Below are 24,851 nucleotides of genomic sequence, written 5' to 3' on the forward strand. Positions count from 1 at the left end.
CTCTTAGAGACCCCATGGACTGCAGCCTACCAGGCTCCTCTGTCCATGGGATTTTCCAGGCAAGAGTACTGGAGTGGGGTGCCATTGCCTTCTCCCAACATGAAGAATAATTAAGGTAATTGGGAGATAAAAGGAACTGCCTAATTTTGAAATAAAGATTTAACTGTGGAGTTTAGGTCTCTTCAGAGTCACTCATTGACTTGTGAAAAGCTCTTTGGAACTTCTGAATCTATTTCTCAGGTGTAGGGTGTTCAGAATCTGAAAGTAGGAATGAGGTCAATCATGAGACCATGTGGCTGTAGGAAAATCCAAGCAATGTGAAAAGCTTTGGCTTTTCAGATGGTGAAGGCTTTCCTTAGAGCATTGTTAAAACATAAGAGATGGAAAGGGAGAGAGAGATTCAGAAAAGATCACACAGAATTTCCAAGGTAAACTCTGCGACAGTAAAGTTAGATTTCTGTGCCATCTGAGTGTAAATGAACTACTCAGAAAATGCAAAAACGTACGCTGAGTACTCTTGGCAATTGACGGCAATCATTCTAAGAAGGCCATGTCTGGAGCGCGCTTTGTGCCTGCAGAGCTTCCACCTGGTCGGTGCGCAGGGCACTCGAAGACGGCTGGGCCGCCGCTCCCCACACTGACTTTTCGGCCGCGGACCTCCCCGCTGGCGCAAACACGGAGCTCGGCCCGGGGGCTCCCGGTCCAGCGCCGACTGAGCTGTCTCCCCAGCACCGCGCGCCGCTGGACGGCTTCCCGCCTCCGCCCCTCCCGCTGCCGCCCACGCCCCAGCCACGGGGGGCAGGAGGAGGCGGCGGCCGGCCCTCCCCGTGCCCTTTTAAAAGCCTCCCAAGCGAGGCCCGGCAGGGGGATCCCGGCGGAGGAGGGAGCAGCACGTTGAGTTCCGCAGCGGTGCGCGGAGCCAAGCGCCCCGGGCTGCGCCTCCCGCTGGTGGGGCCCGGCACTTCGGGCTCCCGGACGCTCTCGCTGCCGCCGCGGGCCTCCCCGCCCCGGCCATGCGCCCCGGGTAGCGCGCCTGGGGCGCGGCGCCCACCCGGCGGCTCCCGCCGCCCGCCCCCGCCGCCGGCATGCTGCGCCCGCTGCTGCTCGCCGCGCTCTGCCTGGCCGGCGGGCTGGGGACCGCCCGCGGCTGCCAGCTGCCCTCCGAGTGGAGACCCCTGAGCGAGGGCTGCCGAGCCGAGCTGGCCGAGATCATCGTGTACGCCAAGGTGCTGGCGCTGCACGAGGAGGTGCACGGCCTGTACAACTACCTGCCCTGGCAGTATGAGGCCAGCGACGCGGGGCTCTTCTACTCCGCTGAGATCGAGATGCTGTGCGACCAGGCGTGGGGCAGCATGCTCGAGGTGCCAGCGGGTTCCAGGCTCAACCTCACCGGCCTGGGCTACTTCTCCTGTCACTCCCACACCGTGGTCCAGGATTACTCCTATTTCTTCTTCCTCAGGTGAGCCTGCCACCTCCCGCCCATACCATCCTTTCCGCCACTTGGCACGGCCAGCAGAGGTACCTTTATCCCCAGCAGGCTCAGGAACTCCTCCAGAATCCCGTCCAGGCGATGTTAAGTGATGCCCTGGTCTCCCCTGGTCTCCTTCCCATTTTCTGCTCTTTGGTGCTCCTCGTGTCTACAGAGATCTTGGAAGCCTCTGGCTAAGACTGTTGAAAAAACAGGGATGGCTCCCGTGCTTGACCAGGGAAGAGTGTTTCAGGCCAAAGCTCAAGGTGGTTTCCAGCAACAAACAGCCTATTCCCGATAGCAGAGGTTTATGCGGGGGGTGATGGGGGAAGAAGGCCCTGGTCACAGCGCTCTGAGGAGTATGAAGGGCAATCGGACAGGCGCCCTCTCTGGGTGAGTTCCATGCAGGTTGGTCTGTGGTGCAGATGAGATGCCTGTGGGTAAGAGTTCAGGTGACGGCGTCTCCTGGAGTTTGAAATAAGAAAGTGGAACCCTAATTGAGGTGGAATCCTTATAGAGGAGGAAAGCTATTTTTTAAAGTGGATGCTGTGGGAGTCGTTTGGGATGGACAGTGGTCAAAACCAATCCAAACACCTTTGGAATCAGACAATTGTTGGAATTCTGGCTGTGTTCTTCCTGTCATTTTGAGCAAGTTACTGACCTTGTCAAGAACCTCAAGAGCCTCACCTTCATAATGTGCCAAACGAGGTTGGTTGAGATTAGAGCCTAGTACCTGCTGCAGAACACCTGGTGCAGGTCAGATGAGGCGCGTGTAGTTGCTCAGCTCTGCACACCTGCTTGAACGCCAAGACGGGACCGCGTGGAATGCAGCCCAGCTGTCCTCGTGTTCCACTCGGATTAGCTCGTATCAGCTGCCAGCAGATCTCAATGCCAGGCTCTTCCAAATAGCCAAAGTTGACAGAGGAAGGGCCTGGGGGTGGGGGCATTAAGGGATTGGGAAGGTGCTCACAGAGCTTTGAAGAACAGAGAGGTGAATTAGACCAGGCCTTGTCTGTTGGGAGACTCCTGGAATCTTGTGAAGTTCCATGAAAGTTTGTCGTGTGGTCACGACGAAATGCATGTAGATAAGGGTTCAGGTTATGGGTTCAACTGAAGTTTGCAATACAAAACAGCAGGTGGAACCCTAATACATTGGTTCTCTCCAGTTGGAGGAGGAGGCTGAAACAGAGGAACTGGGAGGAACGTCAAAATGGAATCTAACGGATAGTGATTGGACAATAAGTCCCATCTTCCCAGTATGTGGCAGAGCATTAAGGATATTTGGAATAGCCATGACCTTGGTCTGCAGACTAACTTTTAGCTCTTGAGATTTCACATCACTGAGAAAGAAGACAGAAGGTTCCACAGAGGGGCGTCCGTAAGCTTGCAGTAACACATGTTTTCCATATTAAAGCCAGAATATCTAAGTTTAGAATACATGGCGTGCTTTGTGTTGGCTTGGGTGGTTTAGCCAGATTAAGTTGAATTAAAAAAAAAAATACTGGAGAAATACAGTTTCTAAATAAAGCTGGCAAGGAGTGAGATAGTACCTTCTTGATATGGAGAAACTTAGATTTTTACATGTCTTTATAGGGAAACCAGCTCTAAAACTATTCAACAATAAAACTTTATTTTCCAAAGTAAAAAGAGCCAGAGTACTTAAGGAGACATTATTTTCTTTTCCGATTTTATAATGAAATACAGTTTTGTCCACTGGCTCTCTGGTGGTCAGCCAGCTCTTTCCTCTTTTTCTCTGACATATTTATAAAATGTTAGGGCAGAGATACAGAGTCAAATGGTGGTCTGACAAGATTTCTATTTCAGAGGGCTGTATTGCCCTGATGTGTGTTAACAACCACAAACAAATCATTCCTCTGTTATTCTGGGCCCCTCGGAGAGGAGAACAGATTCTGGTCAGTGTCACGGGAGAGAGTGGCAGTGGAGACTCCCTGGTGAGCCCCCAAATGCCTACTTTGGGCTGGAGTGCCGCTTCCATCTCTCCTTTTCCTTCTCTTGACTTCTCTGTCTTGCCAACAGGTACTTTACGCAGGGTTCTGTTAAAATGTTAAGTTTTATACGGTGCTTACTCTGTGTCAAATACTTTACTTACTTTTTAAAAAATGCACTCCTCATCATTAAACAAATAAGGATGCTGTTGTCATCCTCGTTTTATAGATTGTGCTTTAAGCTTAGAGAATTTAAGAAATTCGCTGTGTGTCAAACAGGAGATAAGTAGCAGTGGTAGGACTTGAATCTTGGGTCATTGCAATTGGCTTTCCTTTGCCCAGGAAACAAGGAGCACTCCACTAGGAGAAGGAAGGCAGCTTGGGAGATACACAAATGTTCACCCGCACCCGTCCCCCAACTCACGTGTTTTGAAAAAGGATAGACACGTGCAGTGTGAGGTAGAGAAACAACAGAGAGAGTGACTCCTCTAAGGCGAGCCATGTAAATGTGTAATTGGAAGCTGCATGTAAATCAGTGAAGTTAGAATATACCCTCACACTGCACAAAAATATCTCATAGTGGTTTAAAGACTTAAACATAAGACATGATGCCATAAAACTCCTAGAAGAGAGCATGGGCAAAATGTTCTCTGACATAAATTGGACCTTTGTTTTCCTAGGTCAGTCTCCCAAGGTAATAGAAATAAAACCACATATAAACAAAGGGGACCTGATCAAACTTATAAGCTTCTGCACAGCAAAGAAAACCATAAAAAAAAAAAAAGACAACCTAAAGAATGGGAGAAAGTATTTGCAAATGATGCAATAGACCAGGGCTTAATTTCAAATATACAGACCATACAACTCAACAACAAAAAAAACCCAATCAAAAAATGGGCAGAAAACCTTAATAGACATTTCTCCAAAGAAGACATGCAGATGGCCAGTAGACACATGAAAATATACTCAGCATCACTAATTCTTAGAGAAATGCAAATCAAAGCTACCGCCAGGTACCATCTCCTATCAGACGGAATGGCTATCATCAAAAAAGAACAAATAGCAAATGTTGGAGAGAGTGTGGAGAAAAGGGAACCCTCCTACACTGTTGGTGGGAATGTAAGTTGGGGTAGCCACTATGGAAAACAGTATGGGGGATCCTCAGAAAGTTCATAGGACCACCATATGATCCAGCAGTCCCCCTCGTGGGCATATCCCCGGACAAAGCTGTAATTCAGGAACATACATGCACCCCCATGTTCATAGCAGTATTCCCAACAGCCAAGATACGGAAACAGCCTAGATGTCCCTTGATAGTTGAATGATTAAAGAAAATGTGGTATGTATATATGAATATTACTCAGCCAGAACAAGAAAGAAAGAATGCCATTTGCAGCAACATGGATGGAACTAGAGATAATTCTACTAAGCGGAGTAAGTCACAAAGAGAAGAATAAATACCATATTATATCACTTATATGTGGAATCTAAAATATGGCACGAATGAACCTATTTACAAAACAGAAACAGACTCATGGATACAGAGAATAAACGTGTGGTTGCCAAGGGGAATGGAGGGAGGGAGACGGACGGACTAGGTGTTTGGGGTTAGCAGATGCAAACTGTTATATTTGGAATAAACAGCAAGGTCCTACCTTAGCACAGGGAACCATATCCAATCTCCTGGGATAAACCATAATGGAAAAGATATAAAAAATGTATATATATGTATAACTGAGTCACTTTACAGCAGAAATTAGCACAACATTGTAATTAAACTCTACTTTAAAAAAAGATGTTGTATAACTAGCAACTCTGTCACAGTCTTCTGTTGATTCTCAATTCGACATGGCACACCCCATGGGTGTCCAGCCTACAGCTCTTGCCTCCTTTTTTTCCATTAGGATGGATGAGAACTATAACCTCTTGCCTCATGGAGTCAATTTCCAAGATGCCATCTTTCCAGACACTCAAGAGAACAGAAGGATGTTTTCTAGCCTTTTCCAGTTTTCAAACTGTTCACAAGGGCAGCAGCTGGCGACTTTCTCCAGTGACTGGGAGGTCCAAGAAGACACTAGGGTAAGAATTGGCTATACCCTGTGCTACAGCAAAATAATAAGAGAGCTATGACTCATACGAATGTTGAGAGCAAGGGGGTCAAGAGGCCTCTTCCAAAGTCCAGATCAAGAGGTATTTTTCACCCTCTCCACAGCCCTCCCAGAAGCTGACAAGCACTGCTCACAAACTCTGGAGTCCTCAGGCTGTACTGTGTGGCATGAGGTTCCTCACAAAGTGAGGGGACAAGTTGGGCTGAAGGTTGGCATGCTGTGCCTCAGTTTCCTCTTCTGTAAATTGGAAGCAATAGTAACATCTGTATCTTAGGGCGGATGCGACATGATTTAACTACGTAGGGAATGTCCATAGGTAAAGCCTTTAGTGAGGTGTTTGAGAGTAAGCACTCAATACACTGAGCTGTTATGACTACTTCTGTTGTTGATTTCAAATACTTATGTATGTTTTTACTTGACCCTGCTGGGTCCTAGTTGTGGCATGTGGGATCTTCAGTCTTTCTGCAGCGTGCAGGATCTTCAGTTGCAGCATGCAAACCTTTAGTGGCAGGATCTAGTTCCCATGGAACAGAAGGATCCGGATCACTCTGGGCATGAAGATAGAAAAGGCACCTTTCAGTCTGAGGCAGATGTCTGAGTTGTGGGGATATTTCGAGGACTGTCGCTTTCTTCGAGCAGTGGCATGCAACTGAGCCAGGGGAGCAGGGAGGCCGTGGCCCATCGCTCCCAGTCTCCCACCAAGATGTTTATAGGACCACGTGACAGACCGCAGGAGACAGTTCTGATGTGGGTTAATGAACCAACGTGCATGTATTAGGTGGTTTCCTTCTTTCCCGCATCTGTGGTGGCCTTGGTGGGGGCACTGTCTTTCTCTTGTCTTGTGGGTTGCCCTAGGGGAGTGACCTTGTTCTTCCAAACCTCCTGCCCAGGGCTCCATGGCACCTGGAGGCTTTCTTCATGTTCTTTGCACAGAAACTGTTCTCATCGTGGGCAAATGCATCCGACTGCAGAAAAGTGTAGATTCTTCCTTTCCATACGTTATCCAGGGTTCCTTCCTTAGGCCTGCCCTACTGACGGTTCTCAACTCCCTGACCCCTCTTCAAGATTTGCCAAAATCTTCTGAGTGCTTGTCATATATTTCACTCCCCACATGGATCTAAACACCTTTCTTTCCCCTGCCCCACTCTTCTTTTTTTCCTACCCGGCTCTTAATCTGTGCCAGCGCCCACTCCACATTGAACTGGAACCACCAAGTATAAGCCTGAGTATCCCCAGCCTGGGTCAGACCGTAGCATGTTCAAATTAAATCTTTTTAGTCTTGGTCCTGTGGTTCTCCATTTTGTGGGATTTTTGCTTCATGTACTAAATCCTTGGTAATAGTACACTGATGTCAAGAGATCAGATGTTGATCCAAAAATATCTCGCAGCTGAGCCCCAAACTCTTTAGATATATAACTGATTAGCCCTGTGGTCACACAATGAAGCTATTAACATTTTACTGCAATTAGATTCTCCATCATTCGAAAAAAATAGAACAATGAGACTGTGGAGAATTGTTTTAATGTGAAGGCAGTCCTGTTTTGGGTGGTCAGATGTTGATCTTGGGGAGAATTCCTCTTCCATTTCATCATCCTGGTCTCTTAGATAACAGAGGGTGGGTATGTGTGTTTGCGCTGAGTCAGAAGCTTTTGGGGAAAGAGAATTAATTGTTCCAGGTTGCTGAGCTGCTGCAGAGCCAAATTGAGGTGTTGATGGACTTTGTATGTGTCACGTCTTGGCTCCTTCTTCTGCCCACTTTGAAAGGTACCACATCAGAGCTGAGTTAAATTAGCTAGTTCATTTGAGAATTTAGGTTTAAAATAAAACTACGGTGCTAGCATTTATATTTTATGATATTCCATGAGATATTTTTACTTTCTCTGCAGTGATTAAAATAGTTGTGAATTGAAGGTGTCAGAATTAGATGAAGAGTTATGGACAGTTACTTGCTTCTTTCTTGAAAAAAAAACTAAAACTAAAAATTATCTGCCTTAAAAAAAAAAAAACAACTTATGTTCAGTTGCGCTGGATGTTTGTTGCCGTGAGGGCTTTTCTCTAGTCATGGCAAACGAAGGCTACTCTTTGTTGCAGCGCACAGGCTTCTTATTGCAGTATCTTCCCTCATCGCAGAGCACAGGCTCTGAGCACATGGGTCTCAGTAGTTGTGGGTTGTGGGCTCACTAATTTTGGCACACGGGCCTAGTTGATCTGCAGCTTGTGGGATCTTCCTGGACCAGGGATTGAACCAATGTCCCTGCTCTGGCAGATGGATTCCTATCCACTGTGCCACCAGCGAAGTCCTCTCTGCTTTTTCTGTGTGAAGGTGAGTATCCTGCTTTCTCTCCTATGCAGGGTAAATAAATCATGTTACGACACAAACAGTCTGTTTTTCCTAAGGTGATGGGTCTTCCATTTTAGACAGGGTCAGAGGAGCTTGTTTGGGTCACCTTTTAATTCCAGTTAGACTCTTGCTAATGGGAACATGTGAATCCTTCATTTGTTCTGAGACCATTATGAATGGCCCTGGACTGTGCACATTACACAGTTTCCCTATATCACATGCTGTGTCTTAGATGACGATGAATTCAGGGGGCACACTGATGCATTCTCATCATTTCCACTCTTGCTGCTGCTCTTCTCTAAGTCCCCAGTCAGCTCGAACAGTGTGCTTAGATCGTGGTCGTGAAGGGTGCATCTTCTCCTTCTCATTCTCTTGGAGCATCACATGAATCTGGGACTCTAGGGTCAGTCTGGAGGTTAAGAAATGGAACCAGAGGAAAATCTGATGTAGGGAAACTTTTTGTGATACATACCCAGGACAACCTGCAACTCGGTCCTCAGCAGCCAAATCCTCCCATTCTCTAATCCCATCCTTAGACATCCCACCGCTCCCCCCTCCCCCCACCCCCCCACCCCTTGCTTCCGTCAGTGGAAACAAGCTTGCTTTCAAAAGTTGCCAGGGAATCAGCAGCACTCCTAAGTGTTCAGCATCTCTCTGGTTCAGTATCATGGTGTTAATGGGGCCTCCGGGGATGTCTTTGGCAAGTTAGAGCATCCATCCCATTTTCTGGCAGGGTTCTCTCCACGCCAGCCAAGAACATTTTCCTTTCCTTTTTTCTTCCCTGCTGGGTGAGTGTAGCAATCAAAACAAAAGTTGGCTGTTTTCCTCTCTCAGCAAGTCCTGTCCCCCGGGACCGCAACCCAGACTGACCCACACATACATCAATCCGACCTAGAATGTCATGGGACTGACATAAAATCTGTGGAAGACCTCCTGTCATCTTTCTTTTTTCCCTTTTTAGAGTTGGGAAGGATGGTGAGGGAGGTACCATCCTCATCAGGCAATCCGGATTGGCTGTGCCATTTTCAGAGGCGTGACCTCAGGCAGAACCCTTAATTTCCCACAACTTCAGTTTTCTCCTTCCCTGATAGCTCAGTTGGTAAAAAATCTGCCTGCAATGCAGGAGACCCCAGTTCGATTCCTGGGTCAGGAAGATCTGCTGGAGAAGGGATAGGCTACCCACTCCAGTATTCTTGGGCTTCCCTTGTGGCTCAACTAGTAAAGAATCCCCCTGCAGTGCAGGAGACCTGGGTTTCATCCTTGGGTTGGCAAATCCCCTGGAGAAGGGAAAGGCTATCCTCTCCAATATCCTGGCCTGGAGAATTCCATGAACTGTATAGTCCATGGGGTTGCAAAGAGTCGGACATGACTGAGTGACTTTCACTTTCAAAACATATAAACTGTCTCAGGTTGTCTTAAGGACCCCATTAGATCATAGGTTTGAAAGCACTTTGTCAGTTGTAAAGAGTGATGGAGGGGTTTATGACTATAAATGGATATTTAGAAAGTATGGCTTTAAATCTTAAAGATCATGCAGCTTTTTAAAAGCTTCCGGTGTCTTCCCAGGGCAGTGGCAGTGGGAGCAGGGCTGACAGGGTGGGTGGTGGAGAGGGGAACAGATGACGGGGAAGCTCTCGTGTGTTGTAATTCATTCAACAGACTTTACTGGGTTCTGGTCACAGAGCACTTAAAAATTCATGTACTGAGTTATAAACCATGTTCACGTGGATTTCCAAATCTGAAAGTATAAAATGGTAGTCAGTAGAGTTATTTCTCCCACCTCGGACACCCATCCACCCAGTTCCCACCTACCCTCCAAACGAATAACCACTGTTAATAGTTTCTTGTAAGCTTCCAATGAGTATTCTCCCCCAACAAACACTTCAATCAAGATTCACTGTCTTCTTTAAGGGCATGGCAGCCCACTCCTATATTCCTGCCTGGAGAATCCCATGGACAGAGGAGCCTGACGGGCTTCAGTCCCTGGGGTCACAAAGAGTCGGACACGACTGTGTGACTAACACACACTTTTGGTACCAGTGGCACTGCGATGCGCACACGTGGTTGTGGGACGTGTAAGTAGACATGTAAGTTGCTGTATCTAGACATGTACGTTGGTTTAAACAGCTGTGTCGTATTCCATTGTATTAATGCCTTACTGTGTATTTAATCAAGTCCCCTGTTGATAGGTAGTAACACTGTTTCCAGTCCATGGATATTACATGGAGTGTGGACATGTATGACATTATATCAGTACACACCTCATTTTGTGGAATTGTTGAGTCCAGTCTTTAGCAAGTGGCTGTTGAGTGACTGCCATGAGGCAGCTGCTGTGTTAGATACCAGAGTTTCAATGTTGAGAAAAATACAAAGTCCCTGACCTCATGAAGTTTATAGTCCTAGCGCTGGTGGTGAATACAATCAAAAGACCACATTAATGACTTTAGAATTTAAAATGGAAATAAATGCTTCAAGGGAAAGAAAGGAAATAATCAGGAAGTCTGACCTAGACTTAGGGATAAAGAAAGCTTTTGCTGCTGAATTATACTGAAGCTAAAATCTGATGGAAGAGGAGATACTCTAGTTAATGTGGGAGTATTGGGATAATGAGAGAAATCCAGAGAGGTGAAGAATCTGTGCAAAGGCCATGTGGTAGCAGGATCCATGGTGCCTTTGAGAAAATCAAAGAAATCCCCAGTAGCTGGAGGAAAGGGAGTGAGTGAGAAGGATGTGGCAAGAGCTCTAAGTGGGGCCAGACCGTGTGGGGATTGATAGTTTCCGGTGAGGACTGGGCTTTGTTCTAACAGTAATGGGACACCTCTGATGTTTTGAAAGCAACAGGTGATGGGAGCAAATGCATATTAAAAAAAAAAAAAAACCGAAGTGGGAAATATATTGGAGGGGATCCAGATGATATGGTAAGAAGAGGCAGTGGTTGTTTGAAAGCAGCCAGATAGATGTTGGGCTCGGGTGAAGGGGGAGGGGATGGAGCGATGTAGGCAAACTTGAGAGAGATTTAGGATCTAAAATCAGTAGATGTCATGGCGGTTTGGGTTTGGCTGGTAAACTATGTGGGAGGGACAAAGATGACTCCTGTGTTCCTGGCTGACTGCATACCAGGATAAATGGAATAGGACAGGTTTGGAGAGGAATTCCTGAGTCCAGTGCTGGACATGTTGAGTTGAGGTGCCCTTGAGCTGTCCGCGTGAGAGCTTGAGTAGGTGGTTGGATCTGTGTTTGGAGGTTTGAGAAGAGCTCTGAGTGGAGGATATGCCTTTGGGACTAAGTGATATCCAGGTGTCAGCTGAACCTGGATATGGATGAGATTTCCAAGGGAGAGGACTTAGAGAGAGTCGAAGCCCGCAGGTAGGTCTGAGCCTTGTGAAATGCTAACACTGGTGAGAGGGCAGAGGCGCCCGAGAAAAATCCAGGAGCGTGAACAGCACAGAATGTGTGCAGAAGGATGAGTGATTGACAACCAAGAGCTCTTGAGAAGTCAGGTAGGAGGAGGGCTAAAATAAGACCTTACTCCACTGGCAGAGAGAACAGTTCGGGAGAGGGAGAGAGCAGAATCTAGGCTGTGGCGTGGAGGAGGGAGGGCAGCTCCTTCGGGGTGTTCAGTTGTGGGTTGAACACCATTGAGGCTTTAGGTGAAGGGGCGAAATAGTTGAGGGAGGGGTTTTGTTTTGGTTTAATGGCAGCCATCCTGGTCAAAGCCTCTTGGTCCCTGTTTTCACAGACTAGACTACTTGAGGGCAGGAATATCTATTCTATTCCTTGTTGTACATGTGGTGCATTTTTGTGGTGTCTCATACATTTGTTGAATGAATTCTCTCTCGAATTCTCTCTCATTCAGAGAGCTCTGAGACCTTAGAAAGCAGGGGCCTCTCTTTCTTCCTCTATTTCTGTTCTCTAAATGAATATTTAATTCCACACAATAAAATTCACTTTTTCATATACAGTTATGTTTGACAGATACACGTGGTTGAACAACTGCAACTCCAACCACAATATAGAAAGCTTCCGTCACTGCTGAAACCCTGCCCTGGGCTGCCACTGTGTGGTCAGACCCCTCCCCAACCTCAAATCCTGGGGACTTCTAAAGGGTTCTCCAGCTAGTTTTGCATTTTCCAGAATGTCATGTGAATAGAATCATTATGTTGCTTTTTTTTTTTTAATTTGTCTTCTTTTATATAGCAGGATGCACTTGAGGTTTGTCTGTGGTATATGTCTATAGTTCGCTTTTAATGGCTAAAGCATTTTTTAAAATTAGAGATGATACTTTCATCTTTGTATGAAAGTGAAAGTGAAGTCGCTCAGTCGTGTCCGACTCTTTGCGACCCCATGGACTGTAGCCTATCAGGCTTCTCCATCCATGGGGTTTTCCAGGCAAGAGTACTGAGTGGGGTGCCATTTCCTTCTCCAGAGGATCTTCCTGACCCAGGGATTGAACCCAGGTCTCCCGCATTGCAGGCAGACGCTTTACTGTCTGAGCCACCAGGGAAGTGATAATCTTTGTATAGTTGGCCCAATTTTTATTTTATTTTATTTGTATTGCAGGTTTATTTTTTTTTTAATACCTCTTAATTAATTTTATTTTTAAACTTTACATAATTGTATTAGTTTTGCCAAATATCAAAATGAATCCACCACAGGTATACATGTGTTCCCCATCCTGAACCCTCCTCCCTCCTCCCTCCCCATACCATCCCTCTGGGTTGTCCCAGTGCACCAGCCCCAAGCATCCAGTATCGTGCATTGAATCTGGACTGGCATCTCATTTCATACATGATATTTTACATGTTTCAATGCCATTCTCCCAAATCTTCCCACCCTCTCCCTCTCCCACAGAGTCCATAAGACTGTTCTATACATCAGTGAAGTATTTACACTTCAGTTAGACTTCTCAGAAACAGTGTGAGGCTCGTTAACATTGGAAGTGTCAGCATGTCTATTTTACAGATGAGGAAACTGAGATTTAGGGCAATTAAGTAGGTTGCACAAGATCATCCAGCTAGTAAGTGGTGAAGAGACTGAAATGCAGGCTTTCTCATTTTGTCTTTGCATTAGCCTTGTATGAGGTTTCCAGTTGTTCTTCATTCTCATTTGTACTCGAAATTGTCAGTTTAAAAACAAAATGGATATTCTAATAAGTGTGTGGTGCTATCTCAGTGTGGGTTTTAAGAAAAATTCTACATGTAAGTGCGACCAAATAGTATTTGTCTTTCCTTGACTTGTATCGCTGATCGTGATGTTCTCAAGGTTCATCTGTGTTATCACAAAGGGCAGAATTTCCTTCTTTCCTGTGGCTGAGTAATATTCCTTTGTATGTATTAATACATATGCCACATTTTTCTTCATTTGTTGATGGATACAGGTTGTTTCCATGAATTGGCTATTGTGATGAATGATTCAGTGAATATGGTACTGATTTCTTAGACGTACTGATGTCATTTGCTTGTATACTCAGAAGAGGGTTTTCTGGATGGTAGTTCTACTTTTAATATTTTGAGGACCTTGCATTTGGACTGTTGCCCATAATGACTGCACCAGTTGTCATTCCCATCAACGATGTACAAATGTTCTCTTTTCTCCATATCCTTGCTAACACGTTATCTTTCATTTTTTGAATCATAGCCATAGTAACAGGCTTCCCTGGTGGCTCAGACGGTAAAGAATCTGCCTGTAATGTAGGATACCCAGGTTCAATCCCTGGGTCGGAAAGATCCCCTGGAGCAGGAAACGGCTACCCACTCCATTATTCTTGCCTGGAGAATTCCATGGAGAGAGAGGAGTCTCTCTCAGACATGACTGAGTGACTAACACACTCACGCAGCCAGAGTAACAGGCATGAGGTGATATCCCAGTATGGCTTCGGTTTGCATTTCCTTGATTAGCTAGTCATTTGTATGTCTGTTCAGAACCTTCACCTATTTTTAAACAATCAGATGGTTTTACTATTTATTTGTAAGATTTCCCTGTATGTTTTGGACCAGATAGATGGTTTTTAAATTAAAAGGGCAATAGGTCGCCCTTTTATTTTATTGTTTCCTTTGCTGCACAGGAGCTTTTTATTTTGGTGTAATCCAATTTATCAGTTTTTGCTTCTGTTGCCTGTGCTTTTGGCGTCCTATGTAGAAAATAATTGCTCATACCAGCATCAAGAAGCAATTTCTTTTTCTGTTTTCTAGTTTCAGGTCTTACCTGTAAGTCTTTACACTGAGTTAGTTTGTGTATATAGTGTGAAAGTATTAGTCACTTAGTCATGTCCCACTCTTTGTGAACCCTGTGGACTGTAGCCCTCCAGGATTCTCTGTCCATAGGGATTCTCCAGGCAAGAATAATGAAATGGGTAGCCATTCCCTTCTCCAGGGGATCTTCCCAACCCAGGGATCAAACCTGGGTCCCCTGCATTACAGCAGATTCTTTACCATCTGAGCCAACAGGGAAGCCGCGTATAGAGTCAAATAAGGGTCAACTTTCATTTATCTTCATGTGAATCCAGTTTTACCAGCGTAATTTGTTAAAGAAACGAATCTTCCCCATTTTATGTTCTTGGCATTTTACTGTAGATTATTTGACTGTAACTGTGTGGATTTATTTCTGGGCTCTCTATTCTGTTCCCCTGGTCTTTGTTTTTAGGTTTGTACCATACTGTTTTAATTACTATACCTTTTAATATAACTTGAAATCAAGAACAGTGATGCCTCCAGCTTTGTTCTTTTTTTAAGATTGCTTTGGTTAATACGACCCAGAAATCCCACTGCTGGTCATACACTGAGGAAACCAGAATTGAGAGACACATGTACCCCAGTGTTCTTCACAGCACTGTTTACAATAGCTAGGACATGGAAGCAACCTAGATGTCCATCGGCAGATGAATGGATAAGAAAGCTGTGGTACATGTACACAATGGAGTATTACTCAGCTGTTAAGAAGAACATACTTGAATCAGTTCTAATGAGGTGGATGAAACTGAAGCCTATTATACAGAGTGAAGTAAGCCAGAAAGAAAAACACCAATACAGTATGTTAACACATATATATGGAATTTAGAAAGATGGTAACAATGACCCTATATGCAAGACAGCAAAAGAGACACAGATATAAAGAACAGACTTTTGGAGTCTGTGGGAAACGGGCAAGGGTGGGATGATTTGAGAGAACAGCATTGAAACATGTATATTACCATATGTGAAATAGATCACCAGTCCATGTTCAATGCGTGAAACAGGGCACTCAAAGCTGGTGCACTGGGACAACCCAGAGGGATGGGATGGGGAGGGAGGAGGGAGGCACATGTACACCCATGGCCGATTCATGTCAGTGTATGGCGAAAACCACTACAGTATTGCAAAGTAATTAGCTTCCAATTAAAACAAATAAATTAATTTTTTAAAAAAAGGAAAAAGAAAGGAGGGGGAAGGACAACCTAGTTAAGCACCTGACACTTTCGCATCCTGGTTGCATGACCTGCTAGTTCTGTTTCCTTGCGCAAGCACTGAACTCTCTGGGCCTCTTTATCACTAAATGAAGTTAATACACGTGGGTGGTAAAAAAAAAAAAAAAAAAAAAAAGGTTGCTTTGGCTATTCAGAATCTTTGCAGTTCCACACAAATTTTTGAATTGTTTTTTCCATTTCTGTGGAAAATGCCACTGAAATTTTAATAGCCATTGTTTTGAATCTCTAGATCACTGTGGGTAATATGGGCATTTTTAGCAATATTAGTTCTTCCAGTCCATAAATATGGGACCTCTCCCCATTGATCTTTGTCTTTCTCATCAATCTTATAAAGTTTTCAGGGCATAGATCGTTTACTTCCTTGGTTAAATTTGTTCCTAGGTATTTTGTTCTCTTAGGTGACATCATCGATAGGATTGCTTACTCATTTCCTTTTCGGATTGTTGTTGGTGTAAACAAATACAACTGCTTTTTTTTTTTTTTGTCATGTAGATTCGTATCCTAAAGCTTTACTGGATCATGTATTCTAAATTTGTGGCATGTGTGTAGAGTCTTCAGGGTTTTCTACATATAGAATCATGACATCTGCAAACAGAGATAGTTTTCCTTCCTTTGTTCCAATTTAAATGCCTTTTATGTCTTTTTTTTTTTTTTTTGCCAGTACTTCCAGTATTATGTTTAGTAGAATTGGCATGAATAGGAAAGCCTTCAGTTTTCCCCACTGATTATGATGTTAGCCATGGGCTTTTCATAAATGGCCTTTATTGTGTTGAGGAAATTTCTTTTATATTTATTTTATTCAGTTTTTATCATGAATGGGTGTTGAATTTTGTCAAGTGTTTTTTTTTTCTGCATATTGAGATGATCATGTGGTTCAAATATTGTATTTTGTGAATGTGCTATATATTACATTGATTTGTGTATGTTAAACCAACATTCCTTCCCAGGGGAAGTTGGGAACACCACTGGTCATGGTGTTTAATCTTTTTGATACATATTTGAATCCAGTGTGCTAGTGTTATTGAGGAGTTTTACACCTATGTGTATCAGAGGTATTGGTGTGTAGTTTTCTATTCTTGCAGTGTCTTTGTCCAACTATGATATCTGGTGAGGCTGCTGTCATTAAATGAGTTTGGATGTATTTCCTCTAATTTTACTTTTTGGAAGAGTTTAAGAAGCACTGGTGTTAATTCTTATTTGAATATTAGTAGAATTCAACTTTGAATCCATTTGGTCCTAGGCTTTTCACTTTGGGGAGTTTTTAAAATTACTATTTGAATCTCTTTATTTGTTACTGGTGTGTTGAGTTTTTCTGTTTTTTGTTTCAGTCTTAACACGTTGTATGTTTCTCAAAATTTATCTATTCTAAGTTTTCCAATTTGTAATTGTTCATCAATAGTCCCTTATGATTTTGCTTCTTTACTTTTTAGGTACCTGTTATAATGTCACTTTCATTTCTGTTTTTATTTCAGTTTTCTCTTTTTCCTTCTTAGTTTAGGTAAGGTTTTTTAAAATTTTTTATGGATTTAAATTGAAGGCTAATTACTTGGCAGTATTGTAGTGGTTTTTACCATACATTGACATGAATCAGCCATGGGTGTAAATATGAGGCTTTATTGATTTTGTTTATTTCTTTCAAAAAATCAACTTACAATTCTTTTCTGTTATTTTCTAGTCTGTATTTGATTTATTTCTTCTCTGATCTTTATTAATTTCCTTCCTTCTGCTAACTTTGGGTTTAGTTCTTTTGTAGTTCATTGAGGTATAAAGTTAGGTTGTTTATTAGAGATCTCTTATAATATGGGCATTTATCACTATAAACTTTTCTCTTAGTTCTGCTTTTACTATATCCCTTAAGTTTTGGTATGTTGTGTTTTCATTTTCATTTGTTTCAAGATTTTAAAAATTCCCTTTTGACATCCTCTTTGATCCAAATGGTGTACCCTCTAGGAGAGAAGGAGTTTTATTTCTCCTTTTCAAGTCTGTATGAATTTGTTTCTTTATTGCACTGGCTAGGGCTTCCTGTATGAGGTTGCGTAGATGGATAAGCGTGGACGACCTGTCTTAAGCATGATATCGTTAGTTTTTGTGCCAGCGCCTGTTAGCAGGTTAAAGAAATTTTCTTCTATTTCTGATTTGGTGAGAATTTTAATCTTAAATTCAAGTTAAATTTCATGAAAAACTCTTTCAGCATCTGAGATCATCATGACATCTTTCTTCTTCAGTTTGTAATTAAGTACATGAAATTGAATGTCAAATGCTGAACCATGCTTATATTCTCAAGATAAATCCTATTTTCAGGTATTAATGGACTTTATTTGCTAATATTTTGTTGAGAATTTTTTTACACTTATGTTCATGAGAGATATTTGTTTGTAGTTTTCTTTTAATTAAAAAAAGGGCACGAGGATAATATTAGGCCTCCAAAATGGGTTGGAAAGTGTTCTTTCCTATTCTACGGATGAGATTGTGTAGAATTGGTGGTGTTTGTTTCCCATTAAATGTTGGTGGATTAGTCTTCTGTGGACAAAAATAATATCACGTAGTGGGTGGCTTCAACAAGAGACATTTGTTCTCTCTCAGTCCTGGGGGCCAGGAGTCCATGATCAGGGTGCTGGCAGAGTTGAGCTCCTCTGGGGTATCTGTGGCTTGGAGGTGGCTCCCCTCTTTCTGCCTCCTCACCTGGTCATCCCTCTGCATATGAATGTCCTTAGTGTCTCTCCATTTGTTCTAATTTCCCCTTCTCATAAGGCCACCAGTCAGCTTGGATGGGGCTCACCCTAACAGGCTCATTTTAACTTGATGGCTGCTTTAAAGGCCATATCTCCAGATACAGCCGTATTCTGAAGTGCTGGGGGTTAGGCCTCCAACAAATGAATTTTGGAGAGACACAATTCAGCCCGTAATGGTTTGGTAAAATCTTATCAGTGGATAATCTGTACCTGGAGTCTTCTTTTGTTGGAAGGTTCTCTACTCATTCAGTTTCTTTAATAGAAGGGACCATTTAGGGTGTCTGTTCTGGCTGTGCTACCATGGCAGTGCAGATCTGAGACTAGAGTTGGCTGTGGTACAAAGCTGGGTAAGGAAAAAAGAAAAAGAAAGCCAGGGACTTCCTCCATACTGTCTAGCACACTGGGGCTCCTTTTCTTGATCTAGACAGAAATAGATTTCTTGTAGAGTTCCTGCTGCATAGCGATTCAGCCCGCTTTGATTCAGGTCCCATTGTCTCTAGCTGTTTAGTTTTCAGAGTCTTCAGGTAGTTGCTTTGTGCATTATGTGCACAGATTTTAACATAATCAACAGGAGTCATAGGCTCCATTCAGTTTCCTTCATCTTGGCTTACTGGAAGTTGATGTTTCTGTTTGACTGGGCCCATTGAGAACATCTGGTCAATCTTGCATGGAATGTATTACGGGGAGACAAAGAATGGTATTTATTTTCTGATGATCAAAAGCAAATAAGAATAGGGGGAGGATAACATTGAAACATGTATATTATCATATGTGAAATATATCGCCAGTCCAGGTTTGATGCATGAGGCAGGGTGCTCAGGGCTGGTGCACTGGGATGACCCTGAGGGATGGGATGGGGAGGGAGGTGGGAGGAGGATTCAGGTTGGGGAACACGTACATCCATGGCTGATTCATGTCAATGTATGTCAAAAACCACTACAATATTATAAAATAATTAGCTTCCAATTAAATAAATTAAAAAAAAGAATGGGGGAGGAAGCAAATAGGAATGGGAAAGAGGATCTGGCATTTTTAAAGTGAAATTTGAGCCTAGATGGGTCAAGAAAATCATAATTCAGTTCATCCATATCTTCCATAAAGTACAAAAGTACTTGGTTTAAAATGTCCCTGGAACTTTGCCTAGACAGTCTAATTTACACGTTATTTGTTCAAGAACAAAGATATCCCTTAGGGATGGAGGAGTATAAGGTCAGTTTAACGAGTATTTGCGCACTTGTTAAGTGTAAGTTAAGGACTTTTTCTGTATTTATTCTTCTTTGATACGACATCAAAACTTGAGAAGTGATAGTTTCTTAATAGCTATGGTGCAAAATCTGAAACTTTATCAGTGACTTTTGTTGTATTCCTACATGAAAATCCAGTAGTCTTTCTTGCCCTTTGAATGGGTTTTTTAAATCCATGCATGATTTTGTAACATGATGAATTGACCATACGAAAAATACTGGTTCAGAGTTTTACAGATGTTGAAAATGTTAAGACTTTTAATTATACAGTATTAAAAAATCCATTTCATCAATATCACCATTGATCTCATCAGGAAAGTCTGAAGCAGTGGAAAGCAGTGGAAAAATGTCAAGCATGCAGTGGCAAGTTTTCTAAAATTCTACTTTTTGCTTGAAAGCTTGAGTTTTATCCGTGGCAAAAATCTGCTATTTTTTCCTTAACATGACAGGCCTCCTTTATTCATTTTCAAGAAAATTTCTATCAAATACTCAAATCTAGAGTTTATCTGTCATTCGTCCTTTCAAGTAAAAATAGTCTTTCACAAAGAAAGCCGCTAGTTCAGCTCCGAACTCAGGCATGGAGGTGCTTTGCCTTGAGATAGCCGTTGTCCCTTGAGCACTCGAAGCGCTCTGTGTGCTTCGGATTTCTTCAGAAGTGGCATGCGGGGCGCAGTTGCAGCATGCGGGCTTCTCACTGTGCTGGCCTCTCTTGTAGAGCACAGGTTCTAGGGCGTGCTTGTGGGCTCTCAAGTGCCTCCTCAGGAGTCGGGCTTAGTCGCCCGTTACGGCATGTGGGATCTTCCCAGACCAAGGATCAAAACCGTGCCCCCTGCATTGGCAGATGGACCCTTAACCACTGGACCACCAGGGAAACTCATCAAGGACCTTCTGAAACTGCCATTTTCTTTTCTGCCCACATCAGGCACTAAACAATGTAATGACTATTAGTATTATTTGGTAGCTCTGCCCTGATTTGTATTAGGTGCCATTGGTTTCAGAGAAGGCGATGGCAAGCCACTCCAGTACTCTGGCCTAGAAAATCCCATGGGTGGAGGAGCCTGGTGGGCTACAGTCCATGGGGTCGCCATGAGTCGGTCGCAACTGAGCGACTTCACTTTCACTTTTTACTTTCACGCAAAGGAGAAGGAAATGGAAACCCACTCCAGTGTTCTTGCCTGGAGAATCCCAGGGATGGCAGAGCCTGGTGGGCTGCTGGCTATGGGGTTGCACAGAGTCGGACACAACTGAAGCGACTTAGCAGCCATTGGTTTTACTCACTTTTGCTTTTATAGCAACAGTGCAAATGTCAACACAGTGACCCTGACATCTTAGTGTTGTTCTGAAAATAGTTTTGATCTCATGGGCTCCCCTGAAAGGAACTCAGGATCCCCCAAGAATCTGCAGACTTTGAGAATCACTGCTCTCGACCAGCTCAGTGAAGGGAGACTGTGCCCACTAACTCATGCTGCTGCTGCTACTGCTAAGTCACTTCAGTCATGTCTGACTCTGTGCGACCCCATACACGGCAGCCCACCAAGCTCCCCCATCCCTGGGATTCTCCAGGCAAGAACACTGGAGTAGGTTGCCATTTCCTTCTCCAGTGCGTGAAAGTGAAAAGTGAAAGTGAAGTCACTCAGTCGTGTCCGACTCTCTGTGACCCCATGGACTTCAGCCTACCAGGCTCCTCCATCCATGGGATTCTCCAGGCAAGAGTACTGGAGTGGGGTGCCATTGCCTTCTCCGCTAACTCATGCTAATATTGGGCAAATCCATTCACCTCAATGGATCTTTATGCTTAAAATGTAATTAATATATGCTCAATAAATATTCTTGTTCTTTGAAATAATTTCACCTCTGGAAAATGACAGGGTTATATTTTATTTCTCTAAGGGTTCTGACAACACTGAGCTTGATTCTGTTCTAATTATCACAGTTGAGTCAACTTTCACCCAGACAAGTCAAGGGCTGTGGGTGGACACTGATGGTGCTGGATGTGAGACCGGTGTCTCCCGACTTCAAGTTCACGTTGTTTCTGGTCTCCATCCTGCCGATTCCCTGGTCTCTCCAAAGGCGAGAGAGTTTCTTCTCATGGACTGTCATGTGCCTGACCCACTTCCTACCTGCTGACCTTTTGTGCCGCTGGTCTGGTTTTGTTCTTTCATTGTGCTGTTAGTGCACACTTGTTTTTATGTGTGTGTGGCACTTGTTACAAAAACCATTAAGTAATGATTTATGGCGGAGAAGGCAATGGCACCCCACTCCAGTACTCTTGCCTGGAGAATCCCAGGGGCGGGGGAGCCTGATGGGCTGTCGTCTATGGGGTCGCACAGAGTCGGACGTGACTGAAGTGACTTAGCAGTAGCAGCAATGATTTATGAAAAGACTGGTTTACTATCTATATCCCCCACCTGGAAGGTAAACTCCTCCTTATTGGTGGTTGTATTCCCAGAACCTCACAGTCCCTCTCATGGTAGGCATGGGTACCAACATACAGAAGGGGGTTGTGAAGTATCACATGAATGGTGTAGGCAGTAAAAGCTTTAGGAAGTCAGAGAAAGGAGGTGGCCAGTGAGGCACTGATTATTCTAGAAAGATTCTATAGAAGCTAGGAGGCTTGATCTGGACCTTGTTGATGATCTATAATACAGATGACCCTTGAACAACACAGGTTTGACTGGCACAGGTCCATTTATATGTAGATATTCTTCAGTAGTAAGTAGAGTACCACACGATTCGTGATTGGATGAGTCTGAGGATACAGGGGAACCATGCATGCGGAGGGCCGACTGTGTTACATGTGGATTAACCTCCGTGTCATTCAGGAGTCAGTGGTTTACTGCTTTCAGAGTCCTTTTGAGGTATCAAGGGTCATGTTACCAACTTATCCTCTAATTGAATGCTAGTAACTTTTAGATTGCCATTTTTAAAAACCTGACAGGTCTTTTTGTTAATTTTATTTTTTAAAATTCATTTGGCTACTCTGGGTCTAGTGATGGCCCGTGGGCTCTTCCATCTTTGTTGCAGCATGTGGAATGTAAATCCCCGACCAGGGGTTGAACTCTGCGTTGGGAGCTCAGAGTCTTAGCCACTGGGCCACCAGGGAAGTTCCTAGATTGCCGTTAGTAGATCATTCATTTGACCAGAGGGAGTCAGGACTGTGCAGTAGGTAGAGTGGTGATCTTTTTCATTCATTCATTTATTCAGACCTTTGCCGTACACAGATTTATTATATACCTGCTATATGTCAGGCACTGGGAGTAAAAAAAGAAAAACAGAGAAGAGAGTTCCGTGCCCTCCTGGAACTTACACTGTGGTGGGATGAGGAAGAGATAGTCAATACATCAGTTGATAAGAAAAATGTCAGATGATGAGGTGTTTGGCAAAGAATTAAGAGAGGGTGGTAACAGACAAGGAGGAACTAGTAACTAGGCTTAGGAGATAAAACTTACACTGAACTCTGAATAACATAGGGCTGGCCATACAAAGATCAGGTGGCAAAGCATTCCAGGGAGAAGAACAAGCCAGTGCCGTTGTGCAACCTAGACCTTGCTTGACATGCTTGAGGGATGGAAAGGTGTGAAGCGAGCATTATTGGTGGGAAAGAATGAAATGAGATGAATCTGTAGAGGTGAGCAGGAGTCAGACCATTCAGAGCTTTCTAAGCAAACGTATGAAGTTTAGAGCTTTGTGCTTTGGGGAGCCATGGAGGCGTGGTGTGCTGTGAGTAATGCACGCTGGGGCTGGGGGCCGTGGTGGCGCTGGAGAGGAACGGCTGAGTTCAGGATACATTTGGAAATGGGCTCTTCCTGTGTTCTTCCAGCTGTTCCCTGATCACAGTCTACTTTTCTTTCCCCACTTTTTTTTTAAGATATTTTTTTTTTTGATGTGGTCCATTTTTAAAGTCTTTATTGAATTTGTTGCAAACATTGCTTATGTTGTTTATGCTCTGGCTTTATTGGTCATGAGGCATGTGAGATACTACTTCCTTGAACAGGTTTAAAACCTGCACCCCCTACATTGGAAGGGGGAATCTCAACCACGGGACCACCAGGGAAGTCCCTATGCCCAGTTTTAAAAGCTTTTTTTTTTTGTCTTTTTCCTCATCTTGGAGGACCTCAGCCACCCCCAAGGTGTTGGCTAAATACCACATTTCCCGCAAAAGTGTTTAAAAATACACAGTAGTGATTACGTGTGAAACATTATGTCTTGACTTACATGTGCCTGTATGTACCTGCTCTGCATCACGTAGCTCACAAGAGTGAGAATTAACGATCTTGAGGCAGGACGCCCTTTATTCCCTCTGCAGTGATCTCTGAGTGCTTCCTACATCCTCAGCACTGTGTCATGTGTTATGGAGAATATAGTAGAGGAAGACAACCTGGGGTCTGAACTGGAGCATCTAGTTAGAGACACAGTTAACCCACATGGAAAGATGGATACAGCTGCTGGGAAAGTATTTGGATACCTGGAGAGAGATGAGTTTAGACAGGGAAGAGCATGAAGGGAAGCCCAGAGATGAGGATGCAGGTGTGTGTGTTAGGACAGCAAGAGCTGCATGCGAGGGGCTAGAGGGTGAGTGTTAGGACATGTGAGTTAGCGGGTCCATGCCAGAAGCTCTTGATTTGTTATCAAGTATGTGCAGTTCACACAAGAAGGAGAAGTTCTCTGATATGTTGGAGAGGTGATTTGTAGCTGTCAGGGTTAGGGTTATCATTTCTTCTTCTGCCTTGAACTATAAGCTTTATTGAAACACAGCTGTTGCCTTTCTTAAAGTTAATTTTTATTAGACCACAGTTGCTTTACCACATTGGGTTAGTTTCTACTGTACAGCAAAGTGAGTCAGCTATGTGTATACATATATCCCTTCTTTTTTGGATTTCCTTCCCATTTTGGTCACCACAGAGCATTGAGTAGTGTTCCCTTAGTTATACAGTGCATTGTCATTAGTTATCTATCTTATGCATAGTATCAAGAGTATATATGTGTCAATTCCAGTCTCCCAGTTCATCCCCACCCCCCCATTCTCCTCTTGGTATCCATCCGGTTGTTCTCTTGTCTGTCTGTCTTTCTGGTTTGCAAGTAAGCCGTTACTTTTAAACATTGACTAATACCCTATATAGTTATTTAAAAAACACCCACAAACTTCTTATTTTGTAATAAATATAGATTCACTGGCAGTTGCAAAGAAATAGAGCCAAGTCTTTGGCACCCCCTTGCCCCTTCTTCCCCCTGAGCATCTTGGGTAAGTAGGGCGATAGCAGATCCGGGTGATGACATGGGTTCCATGCACAGAGCTGATTCAGATGCTGCCACGTCCGCAGGCACCTGTGTGTTTGCAGCTTCCTGTCACCACCAACACAGTCACGGCACAGAACCATCCCGCCACCCAGGCTCCCTAGTGCTCCTCCTTCCAGCGTCACCTTCTCTGCTGCCCATCCCAAGCTTTGGCAGCCACTCGCCTGTTCTCTATCTCCAGAGTTTTGTTATTTCAGTGGTTTCACAAGTAGAGCTATACTGGTTGTGGAACCTTTTGAGATGACCTTCCTTCAC

At 43.8% G+C, this 24,851-nt stretch overlaps 1 protein-coding gene across 1 annotated transcript in view; it reads left to right on the forward strand.

Annotated features, from left to right (window-relative positions):
- The first annotated feature begins 850 nt into the window (after positions 1–850).
- The window catches only part of CCDC3 (coiled-coil domain containing 3), a 93,328-nt gene continuing 69,327 nt past the window's right edge, over positions 851–24,851 (forward strand). The window contains exons 1-2 of the mRNA XM_061435689.1: positions 851–1,459; positions 5,319–5,493. Of these exons, the coding sequence (XP_061291673.1) occupies positions 1,086–1,459; positions 5,319–5,493 (549 nt within the window). The 5' untranslated portion in view covers positions 851–1,085. The remainder of the gene's footprint in view (positions 1,460–5,318; positions 5,494–24,851) is intronic.

Source organism: Bos javanicus, chromosome 13 (genome assembly GCF_032452875.1).
Source record: "Bos javanicus breed banteng chromosome 13, ARS-OSU_banteng_1.0, whole genome shotgun sequence".
Classification (NCBI taxonomy): Eukaryota; Metazoa; Chordata; class Mammalia; order Artiodactyla; family Bovidae; genus Bos; species Bos javanicus.